Source organism: Diprion similis, chromosome 9 (genome assembly GCF_021155765.1).
Source record: "Diprion similis isolate iyDipSimi1 chromosome 9, iyDipSimi1.1, whole genome shotgun sequence".
NCBI lineage: Eukaryota > Metazoa > Arthropoda > Insecta > Hymenoptera > Diprionidae > Diprion > Diprion similis.
The window spans coordinates 6,549,917-6,562,103 of record NC_060113.1 but is presented as its reverse complement, the minus strand read 5'-3'; the positions used below and the strand labels follow the sequence as shown (position 1 = coordinate 6,562,103).

General features: G+C 34.0%; 1 protein-coding gene across 4 annotated transcripts in view; it reads left to right on the top strand.

Moving 5' to 3' along the window:
* Window positions 1–12,187, top strand: part of LOC124410142 (protein phosphatase Slingshot homolog 2) — a 166,176-nt gene that overhangs the window by 11,563 nt on the left and 142,426 nt on the right. For all 4 annotated transcript variants that reach the window (XM_046888293.1, XM_046888292.1, XM_046888291.1 and 1 more), the window contains exon 2: window positions 8,899–8,954. In XM_046888293.1, the coding sequence (XP_046744249.1) occupies window positions 8,899–8,954 (56 nt within the window). The remainder of the gene's footprint in view (window positions 1–8,898; window positions 8,955–12,187) is intronic.

Below are 12,187 nucleotides of genomic sequence, written 5' to 3'. Positions count from 1 at the left end.
AGTGAAATTTTGAATGTTTGGAGAATTTGAAAATTTCAATATTTAATGAATTTAAAACTGCTCTTTAAAAAATAGAAGAACAGTGATATAATCATGGAAATGATCTCCAAAATGATTGGGGTTGAAATTCGAATGATTCAAAATTTGGAATTAAAGTTTTAAAATGATCGGAATCAAATATATATTTTTGTAATATTGTTTTAGAGTTTTGAAATAATGATATAGAAAGGTTTAAATATTCATAATTCAAAGATATTCGCATGAGAAAAATTCGCAAAAAAACAATTTTGAGTCATTTTGGAGGTGCTGGTATTACCTGAAAATTTTTGAAAGTAAACAGAAATTGTGAGGTCAAGAATTGGGTGATTTGAGATTCTAAGATGCGACATTTATATTATACATATATGGTAGATAAATAATATTTGCATGAATGAAATGATTAATATGATTATCATACAAGACGAGTATTAAAACTATGGAAAAGGAAGGATTCACGTTTTTTACGACTCTCGTGTTGTGAGAATTTAATTAATTAATTCTCTGAACTCTCGACGCGAGATCGCTGAGAGTTAAAAATTGAATCGATCATTCAGAGAGATGTTTGCCTGCAGGCTGTACCGGACTAGATACCCAGAGGAATTTAATGGGGGTCGTGAAACTTGTCAAAATAAAGAAAAAAAGAAGAAGAAACAAAACTTAAAAGAAAGACCAACGTGTTCTCGATACTTATTGCACACTGTATTCATACTGTGTTAATGAATTTTTCAAATAATTGTATTACATTCGCGTCTAGCTAACAGATTTTAAATAGGAGCAAAAAGTATATTGATATTGAAACGCGTATAATCTATATTCGTTTGATCAATAGATAGACGAATGAAAAATGAAATAATTTTAGCGCTATTCAAATACGGGAAATTGTATTCCACAAATTTTAGTTTTTTTTTTAGTAATCAAAACTCATAGAACTTTTGAAAATCATAAGGATTTTTGCGATTGTACTTGATTAAAAGAAGTTCGAAAAATTGATGATGAAGTACAAAGTCTATCTGATTCAGCTGCAGTAACGTACCATAAATCTTAAATTGACTTGGAAAACAACTAACTGCAAAGCTTTATCGTTACCGTAAATTCCTTATGAAAAAACATCCAAAGAAATCAGATTTTATCCAAGATAAATATTGAAACTTCATTGTGTTGTGATTTTTTTTTACTAAAAAATGATCCATTTTCCTGAATCCTCTAGTTTGATGAAATTCCTTCTTTTTTTTTTTTTTTTTTTTTTTTTTTTTTCGTTATATTCAAAATTTCACTTTTGCCAAAGATAAATATAATTTGCCATAAAATATAACAGTCAAGGAGTATTCCAGAATTTTTTCAATCAAATTATTCGAATCGATGTCTACGTTCCTAGGCAACGTTTTTTGACATAGGGTATCCAGCAATTCCGATGTGACGTCAGTGTTAGGTACACACAAGAGGTGCGCAGCAGCATCGTAAGGATTAAGCCGAGGCAGAATGATGCATTAGCTGGTTGGTTCTCCTGGCTCGCCTTGAAAGACGCAATTAAAAAGTCGCGATCTTCTTTTCACCGTGTGAAAAGGTTCTATTTTAAAGCCACCACCTCGAACCTCATGCACCACCAAGAACTGAAAATTACTCGCCGGTGTAATAGCCGAGAGGCTATTTATATTTCGCATGCATTATACATATATGCATATGCATGTGTGTATGTGTGTGTGATGTACACACACATATTACATATTCCGGTATATGCCTGCCACGACTTAGCGGAGAAGAGATGCTTCTGCAACCCCGTTTGAAGCTTTGGTTGCTGCAGGACCAGTCGGTTTATGTAAAATTTATGTATTCTCTTGGTGAATATCGAGACTGGAACTAACGATCAGTCACGAGATCGAGTGTGGTCTTTTATTTTTTTCATGATTACTTGTTTCTGTTGTCTAAATTAGGAGTTTTCTTCTTTATGGTTCAGGGTACATCGTATGTGTGGTCCAGTCAGAAGGTATCAAAATGAAAAACTTGTCGAAAGTTACCGACAACTCATCTCTTTTTCTAATAACTCGTTGAATTCTTTTTGAGGCTGAAGTTAGTAAGGTTACTGTAACGATTAACGTTTCAGAAAATGGTTTTTTTTTTTTTTTTTTTTTTTTGTTTTACTGTTGCAGGAATGTGTGAAATTCAGTAAATCACGACAAGGCAGAATGTATTCATATTTCGAAAACTTGACTATCTGACTTCAAAGTTACTATTAACTTGCAATAATATAGTCATTTTTCTCCCCGATGTTTCGTTACGTTAATGTTACTAACTTCAGTCTGACAATTTCTTTGTCTCTTTATATTAAAGGAACATTGTTTCGACATAACTTATTTTGATTACCTTCAACTGTGCATATTTAGTCTTTATTTCATTATTCTTTGGTCTGGAGATTGTTTAGACTTTACTATATACATACATCCTGATACATTCATGAATATCGTTGTGAAATCGTTCATTTGATGCGGAAATAGAAATGACTCTCGCTAATTTGCTCAGCTTCATTGTAGCCAATTTTCTTCTTCTCTTCGCAGTATACTAATTGTGGTCAATAGATGAGAATTCCATTTCCAGACTTGAGGATTTCCCGACGCGTTTTCATCTACTTGAACTCGAAATATAAAGGTTGTGTAAAAGAGGGTATAACAATTTAATCCTTGTAATATATTGAAATATCCCGGGATATACCGGTTGGATTATCCTGCCGGGTACGGTAACCGTTACGTAATTAGCCTAGCTTCTCGGTTGGCATATGCTTCGAAAGTTTAATCCCGTTTATTACGCCAACAAGTTTATCGGATTTTTAAACTAGGCGAGAAGGTTCTAAGCGGCATGGCTCGGCGAACTGCAATGATATGTTGGGTTTCTATGTTTCTTTTTCTGTTAGTCTTAAAGATGCTGTTTTTCACTAATCAGGTCATAAACTCATGGACCAGAGACTCGGAAATCCGTTTGTCGACGTTGGGGTTGAAGAGTTCTAATTCATTTATAAGTTGTATAAGTTTTTAATAGATGGCGGTGTGAGTTAATCTATTGACATCTGTATTAAATATCCAACACCGCACTTAAGGTGCTTATAAAGTAGCGTTGTACACCTTCAAAACGCGGGGAAGCAAAACTCTTATACCGCTCAAGCGATCAGAGTAAAACTTTAAGGACGATTAATGCCTTATTTTGGAAAAAAGTGGAGCGTCCTTTTACTTTTTCAAAATTTTGAAAAAAAATTTTACAGGTTTGTTACCACTCACAGAAATTGGCCAAATTTTCACAGTTGCACTGAATGGATCGAACTATCCGGTATGATGCCACTCGGCGGTGATGAAACACACATTTTGAGCCTAGTCCCATGAGATTTGATGGTGAAATGACGAAATGGCAGCCGATCTGGTTTTCGATTACGAAGAACACCGAAATCTCATTTTGGCGACATTTATTTACCGACCTTTTATGCATGCCGGTAATTTTTTACCGACATTACACGCATACATTACCGGCATGCTCGTAATGTCGGTAACAAATGTCGCCAAAATGAGATTTCGGTGTTCTTCGTAATCGAAAACCAGATCAGCTGCCATTTCGTCATTTTACCATCAAATCTCATGGGACTGGGCTCAAAATGTGTGTTTCATCACCGCCGAGTGGCATCATACCTGATAGGTCGATCCATTCAGTATAACTGTAAAAATTTGGTCAATTTCTGTGAGTGGTAACCAATCTGTAAAATTTTTTCAAAATTTTGAAAAAGTAAAAAGACGCTCCACTTTTTGCCAAAATAAGGCATTAACTGCCCAAGTTTCACTCTGATCGCTTGAGCGGTATAGGAGTTTTGCATCCCCGCGTTTTCGAGGTGTACAACGGGTCTTTATAAGCACCTTAACATCATTTGTTATCTAGGTTGTGTTATAAGTATTCAATAGGTGGAGCCGTGTTTCAATTCCAAACGTTTCCATGGTGCTACAATTTGTTCCACATCACACGTGTTTCACAGATATACGACATCAACAACGTGTGTGTTTAGTTTTTTACGTATCATTATTTTGAGCTGAGCCACAGCAACGCTATTATAATATAATATAATATAATGTACATACGTAACCAAGGCGACGCACTTCGCAATCTGCGCGTTTTGCAAGCACATACCTACTTCCGGACTTCCAGAACTCTGCACTTAGGCACGACTCGACTGTGTCCTTTGGGCTTTGCTCCAGGGATTACTCTGTCAAGAGGACTGTTATAACCTTACCCATTGCTGTCCTTGTGAATCGGGCATATTTCCATATCCATAAGGGTATCTTTTGTGCACCGTGCGGATGGATTATGAAATTCAATTGCAGATAATCTCATTCAAAATCACCAGTCACTATGCGTGAATGAAAAATTGTCCTCAATCGGCATCGTTTTTTTTTCTCCACAAGCGAATGAGTGAGTAATCAAACGATATGAGCACTATACGTTCAGGATTTGGTACTTTAAAGGATATGGTACCATGAGCTTGATCTTAGTGTAATAAATCAGATGTGATCTACACTTTCGACCCAAAGTTTTATTCAGTCGCAGACAACACTACAAAGTTCTCGTATGAAATCAACAAAACGATGAAGTTTTAAAAAACGATAACAAACGAGTAATTCGGGATAGAATTTCACGTCTTTGGATCTGTTGCAGCAGTTGTTCGAATTGTTGATTTATTACGAGAACTTTGCAGTGTTTATTGCGGCTGAATAAAACTTTGGGTCGAAAATGCAAATCACATCTGATTCATCACAATACGACTAAATGTGCGGTACCATATCCTTCAAAGCCCTCCACAGCCGTTAGGATGACTTTCCGAAAATGCTCGTCTATGTTGCCTCTACAAACCCTATAAATGTAATAACCATAATTCCTTTCACCGTTGGATAGAAAATGCATCGTGCTATAATGCAGGTGTTGCAAAGCACATAAGTCGTTTAATGTGACTTTGAACAGTTCTACGTATGTAGATTACAATCGGTTATAGTGTTGGTACAACGGATACCTTCAGGTATACCTGTGAGTGGAAATAGCGCAGATCCACCCACAACGATCAATGGAGTAACCAAGTCATTACATATACGCAGACTCAAGTGTTACAGTGGCGATGGTTTCCTTACAGGTGTCGATATGCCCACTTAGGATTTAGAAATTTGAACCGCAACTACTCGACTCGTATCGGCGCATAACATCGCGCACGATAAATCGTTGTAATCTCCTTAAACAGGATTTGTCGAAGCCGTATAATGTAATCATTTTGCAGATAGTTTGCCATCGCGCTTGAACGAGCAGCACTTTGCGAGGACGATATTGAAATCGACCCTTGGAGCTTACTCGGTTTTCACTTTTCACATTTCTCACCATCCAAGCATTCTGATCGGAAACTTGGATGGTTGGATATGTGAAAAGTGAAATACTTGTCTCTCGCTAAATCGTAATTGGTGGCGTAACCTCGTAAATTCCCATGAATACTTGTATAAAAAGTGTACAATTTCACGGAATCATCAAGAGAACTGAAACGATCTCAAATTTTAATCATTCATTTCTAATCTCGAGCATCCATGCATACCTTTTGTGTCTCACACCCATCTGCGTCCCTCATTTCCTAATTTGCCTAAGCCTTTACATGGTGCAGCTGGGAAGCTCGCTGCGCTGAGTAAATTAAACTGCAAAATCGATATAACCAAGGGGAGTGACCCTTTCGTTGAAGTATAAAAATCTGCTGGATCCCTCCACACTCAGTCTTCTCGGCAAGTGTATTTGCATTCTGTTGCCTACCCGCCATCCACTCGTCCTTTCTTTGTGTGCATATATATATATTGTGTGTCTGTGTGTGTGTGTGTGTGTATTTCTATGCAAAATTCAAGGGGCGAAGGACACAAAGGGTTGAACTATAAGCTCTCGGGTGTTAGTCATCGCTTATCGTCTTCCCTTCTCTCGTGTCCAGCCACCGGAGTTTGATGGCGGCGGTTACGTCTCTTGGTCTGTACTCCATAAATCTGACGCTACTATGGAAGAGAAGCGATGGATATCGCTGAATGTTTTTTTAACTTCACAGTTTTATGAGATTTAGATATAAAAAGGAAGTTATTGAAATCACGGAGAGAATGAATAATTGAATTTTCACTAGATCTCGACGTTTCGAGCATGTTTCGTTTATGTATATACATTAGGGTGCTTCATTTGAAACGAAAATTTTTTTTTTTCTCGCGGACACATCAAAATTTTGTTCCTTCTATCGAAAAAGAAATTCCCTGAAAATTTGAGCCCTTAAATCTTAATTTTAAGAGGTTCCTCTCGATCGATGTAGATTTCCCATTTTAATAACATGTAATTCATGATTTTTTTAATTTAAATTAACATAGCTCCGTTTGATTTCATGGTATTTCATTGCGATTAGTCAGAATTTGTAGTATATTAGTGACTCTTTGAAAGTACCCACGAACATTTTTTTGTACTTGAACCCGTCTCATCGGTGTCGGTATCGAAAACCCAATTTTCTTAAAAATTGTTATATTTTCGTACTTATCAACAAAACAGTTGAAGTTATAAAAAAATTGTCAAAGAACAATTTGTAGGAAATTAAATTTCCTACAAAAATAGCCCTGTATGGATTTTCTGAGGTGCGTAGTCCAAAAGGTATAGACAGTTTAATGTATTAAAATCCAAAAAAAATATGAAATTTCATATGAAATATCGATGAGACGGGTTCAAGTATAAAAAGATGTTAGTGGGTACTTTCAAAGAGTCACTAATATACTACAAATTCTGACTATTCGCAATAAAATACCATGAAATCAAACGGAGCTATGTTAATTTAAATCAAAAAAATCGTGAATTACATGTTATTAAAAATGGGAAATCTACATCGATCGAGAGGAACCTCTTAAAATTAAGATTCAGGGCTCAAATTTTCAGGGAATTTCTTTTTCGATAGAAGAAACAAAATTTTGATGTGTCCGCGAAAAAAATAAAATTTCGTTTCAAATGAAGCACCCTAATATACATATATATAATGTATGATGATAAAATTCTTCACCTCAATTACTTTAATTGTATGGAAAACTTTATGGATATGTTGGTCAGAACGACAGGAATATTCTTTTCTAGTGTTTCGGCCCTTTTTTTTTGGACCCTCCTCAGGGAAACATTTTATTCTACATAAAACAAAGTAACAAAATTATACAAAATTCTGGTTATTAGTAATTTTTTCCTGATCGATGACACGCATGAAGGCCAAACTAAAGGTTTGATTTGGCGCAAGAACCAACCATGCAAATAAAAAAAAAGTGCGGTTCTAAACAATTTCAGAAATATCAAATTTTTGTTCCATGCTTTTTTAACGCTGAATTTGAATTTTTATCGATTGTTCATTTTCTTTGTTTTCCATTGTTTTCTATTTTCGTCCAGAATGAATTTTTAACAACGTCAATTTGCGTTTTAATGAATCAATTTCGCGTAGAAAGTTTTTCGGATTATTTATAAAAATTTGCAGTATAAAAATAAAGTAAACTTACCAATAATGTTGTTAAACTCTTTTTAGCTGTTACAAAAAAAATTTGGTGGGTTTCATATTTTCATCGATTTCGAAGGAAACATTATTTTTCGAGCTTTCAAAGTATCTTTTCTCATAAAAATTTTTCTACTTCCTTTCGATAATGCAGCTTTCTCCAAACCACCGAAAATTGCTACGTCGTCAAATGCATTCAGACTTCGCATTCAGACGATGGAGGGTCGAAGAGTCTTCTGCGTAAAATTCTCTTCAATCCCAATTGCACAATGTCGAGTGCAACGACCGAGTGGAGGACCAATGAAACGAGAGAGAATTCCTGGCTCAATTAAGACTTCGAAATGCGGAAACGGGCGTCAGCGCACCGAGTGCAAGCTCTGCTTTGCATTGCACTCTTTGTTCTCTTGTATGTATGTATGTATAGTGCGCCAGAGAGAACAGCCGAGTCTTTAATCCTAGCTCTAGTCGCGATAATCTTCCGTGACCATCCGACGATGCGTCATTCTTGTGTCAATGTCTGCCAGAAAATTTAAGGATACTTAAGGCGTCTGCGGTGACAAATTTTTTAGATGCAATTGTCTGCACAATGAAATTATTACGTTTTTTCATTACCTTATTAACCCTTTAAGGGGGTATTCTGGTCTAGAAGCCAAAATTTTAGGCATTTTTCAAACTAGGATAAAAAAAAAAAAAAAAATTAAGAACACTTTCATTATCCATTCTTTTATATGATTACCGTTGATATTTGAAGAATATAATCGTCGAATTACAGGCCGGTGAAGTGGGGGCTACAAAAAAAGAAAAAAAAAAAAAAAGACGGTGCTCCCTGGTTGACATGATTCCATCCCTTGTAGTGATTTAAATCAAACAAATTAAAAAAATTCTACATTAGTAAAGATGTCGCTATCGGATTGACTTTTGCCAATGAAAAAAAAAAAAAAAAAAAAAAAAAAAAACAAATTCACAAAATGGCGTCGACATAAAGAAAAACATTTCTTTTACCCCCTTTTTCTTGACCTTTTCGAATTTTTTAAAAATACTTAAAATTAAAATTTTCCAAAATCCAAGGCAGGAGCGATAGAGAGATATATAAAAAAGATTTTCATCAAATTTCAAAGGAATCGGTAAGGTAGAACTTGACAACCACCTCGAAAAATATAGTTTTTGAGAAAAACGCGTGTGAAATTCGTTTTGCGATCGATCACTAATCGCTATACTTTTTATTTGTAAAATTGTTTAAACAATTAATTGTACGATCAGTTCAATATCTAGCATCTTCGGTTTCACTTCTAAAACAGAATTATTTTCCTCTGTTTCAGGACTCAGGCGCGGGGGCTCCAGCCGATGATGACGACGCAGGACGGAGTTGTAAAAGGTAAGAATTAAAGAAACAAATTTATCACACGGAAGCGTTCAATCATCCATGATATTACTTTAAATCATCAGTGCAAGGACCTTGCATCGTGCAGACTCCTTGATTCGACTTAATGAACTCGTGATTTGTTGAAAAAAAAAAAAAAAAATTAAACTCGTCTCTCATTTTTTTTTATATATTTATTTATTTAACATCTTTTTTTGAAATGAAGTTCTGTCGATTCTTGTTCACGAGATTGGAAAACATCATTAATCACCCCTCGATGAAAAAGCGAAAAACCAAAAAACAGAATCAAACAAAAATGCGCAAAACGTTTCAGTTGATCTTTTTGACCGACTGATTATTCGATCTGTATGCGAATCGATTCGATTGGATTATCATCTCGGATTTGTAACCCGTACCAACTCCATAACAGAGGGAGAGGAGGGTTAATTAAGACGTTTTTAATTTAAACAGACGTCGAAAAATCTCAAGTGACAAATGTAGATAAACAGAATTTTTCTCAAATTTGTAAGAAATCGGTGCCGCGTTTCGTTTTTTTTTTTGCACTTTTTAGTTACTTTAGTAATGAACGAACATAAAAATATAGTCTAATCAGCACAATTGTTTATAATATAAGATTTATAGATGAAGAAACTAAAAAAGGGAAAAAAAAAAAAATTACGTTTTTTTTTTCGGAAATCCGAACTCAGATTTTCAAAATTCAGAATGATGGAGAAAAATTTAAGAAAATCCGAGTTCGGATTCGTCATCAGCGACACGAAAAAACCCCGATGTGTCGTTTTTAGAAAAATTTAACAATTCTCTAAATTTTTTGCCGCCGTCTTTAGAGTTTACGGGTCGAAGCAATGAAACGCGGTTCTAATCGATTTGTTAACATTGTGTATAAACACATTAAATGAAAAAAAACAAACAAACAAACAAACAAACAACACCGAACTGAAAAAAAAACGTAATAAATATTTTTTTATTTATTATTGAACGTATTTTTGTCTTTTTGTTTCGTCATATATTTTTACAGATTATCGAATTGGTTCATTTGAAAATTCATGTGAATATTTATGTACCGAATACAATTCATTTAAAATTTTAATTATAAAAATCGTGGGGTTTTTTTTTTTATTGGATTCGTGGCCATCTTGTTTTAGGTAATAATGAAGAAGTTCGTCGTTCGTCGTAGGTTATTTTGTAACAAAAAAAATTATTTAATGATACGACGTTTCGGTAAGGCTGCAGCTTACCATCTTCAGGCTAGAAAACAATTTAACAAAATTGCTATTACGCAATTTGCATGTTTTACAATAGTTGCTAAGAATAATCGAATTGTCAATGTAAATAATAGGTTACATTAGGGTGGCGCAAAAAAAAATCGACTATTTTTTTTTCTGAGTCTCGTGTGACAAAATGTTAGTTTTTGATGTTTTAAGAGCCGACTCCAAAGGACAGCTAAAAAAAAAAAAAATTTTAAGAGGTTGCTCCAAATTTTTAAAAATTATATTTTCAGTATTTTGTTTGATTTTTAATTCACGTCGTGGTGTATTGTTATCGATTCTTTCTTACTAAATTGAAGAAAAAAAATTTATGAAATTTTAATATAAAAATTAAAAGGTCTCTCGAAAAAATCTAAAGAAATGCACCAAAAAATTGAAAAAAAAAATTATGAGCGACCTTTCAAAATTCAAATTTTGAACTGAAACTTTCGGAAACTTAATTTTTTTTTGTCTATAAAATTACACCGTAACGAGAGAGAGAGAAAAAAAAAAAAAAAAAAAAAATAGGTTTTTCTGCGCCACCCTAAGGTTACATTCCTTACAATGATGCCTGATTTTGAGATTAAATTTTGTTAGAGAACTAAAACTAAGAAAATATCATCAATTTAACATGTCTAAGAATGCAAATTTCAATCTAACCTAACAGATAAAATTTTTTTTTAACAAAAGATTATCACAGGAAATTCAGATTACTTACCTAAAAATTAAAACCCTACAAGCTTAGGTGTTAATCTCGCCATCGTGAAGAAAGTGAAATTATGAAATTATTCAAGTTTGTTGCTTTTTGACAAAAATATAACCTCATTTACCATCAGATTTTTCATTATATCTTTTCGATGCAGAAAATACCGAACTTTTTTTAGAATTTAAAAACACCGTTTCGCAGATGGCCGGCAGCAACTAGCTAATCCTCCATGGTAATGTACATATATAGGTACGTGCGTAGGTATTATACATACAGAGAGGCATGTACTGATTTGCACATAGGGCGACTCGCGAGGTCGTTTGCCGTTGTGTATATGGCTGCAGGTTGTTGCAAGGCGTCGTTCCCATTATCTGTGTTAGTTAGTTTAGTTAGTTAGTAACCAACGGTTGATTGGAGATTGTAATTAATGATTATTGCTCTATTGGCTAGCCGATATGCTGCTCGAACTATTTAAGGCAGAGATCCAACTTCGTTAATTGCAATTATAAATTTCGATTGCCAATGATACGCATTTAATTGACTGGTACAAACCCTTGCGTGTATTTTTATGCATGGAAAGTACGTGTTGGTAGGAATAAAAATAAATAAACTAACGAAGAACGGCGATGGGTAAAAGAAATTCGAAAAATTTTTGTATTCTTCAAATTGATGGTTGAAAATAAATTATCGTTGTTATTATTATTTACGTGCAAGGGGGCTGGGTTGAAATCACGAATTTGAAAAGGTACGAAAGTGCCAAATTCTGGCGCGAAAATGGAAAAATATTTTTGTCTGAAACATCGAAATTTTCAATGATTGATGATTTTCGTTTCCTTGGTCAAATCTCACTATTTTGATATTTCTTTGTTTTGGATTTTCGATGTTTTTACATTCTGGTTTTCGGCTTTTCTGATTCTTTACATTCACATCAGGATATGACTTCTTAATCTCTTGATAAAAGAAAACTTTTCTATATCAATTCACATTATCTTTATCATAAAAAAAAATAAAAAATAAAAAATAAAAAAACAATTGTAAAAGTATAAAAAAAGAAAACTTTACGCATCAGAGATGAAATTCAAAAACTGCTAATCAAAGGATTGTCAAGAGTTAATTTTTGCTGAAAATATCTTTACTTATACTCAAATATAATTAATTTTGTAAAATTATTTAAATTATTAGCATCGGTAGAAAAATTTTTGTCCACTCTTTCAAAACTTTTCAATTTACTCTTGTTGTTGTTTTATTTATACCTTCGTTGCTCTCCGCAAATTCTT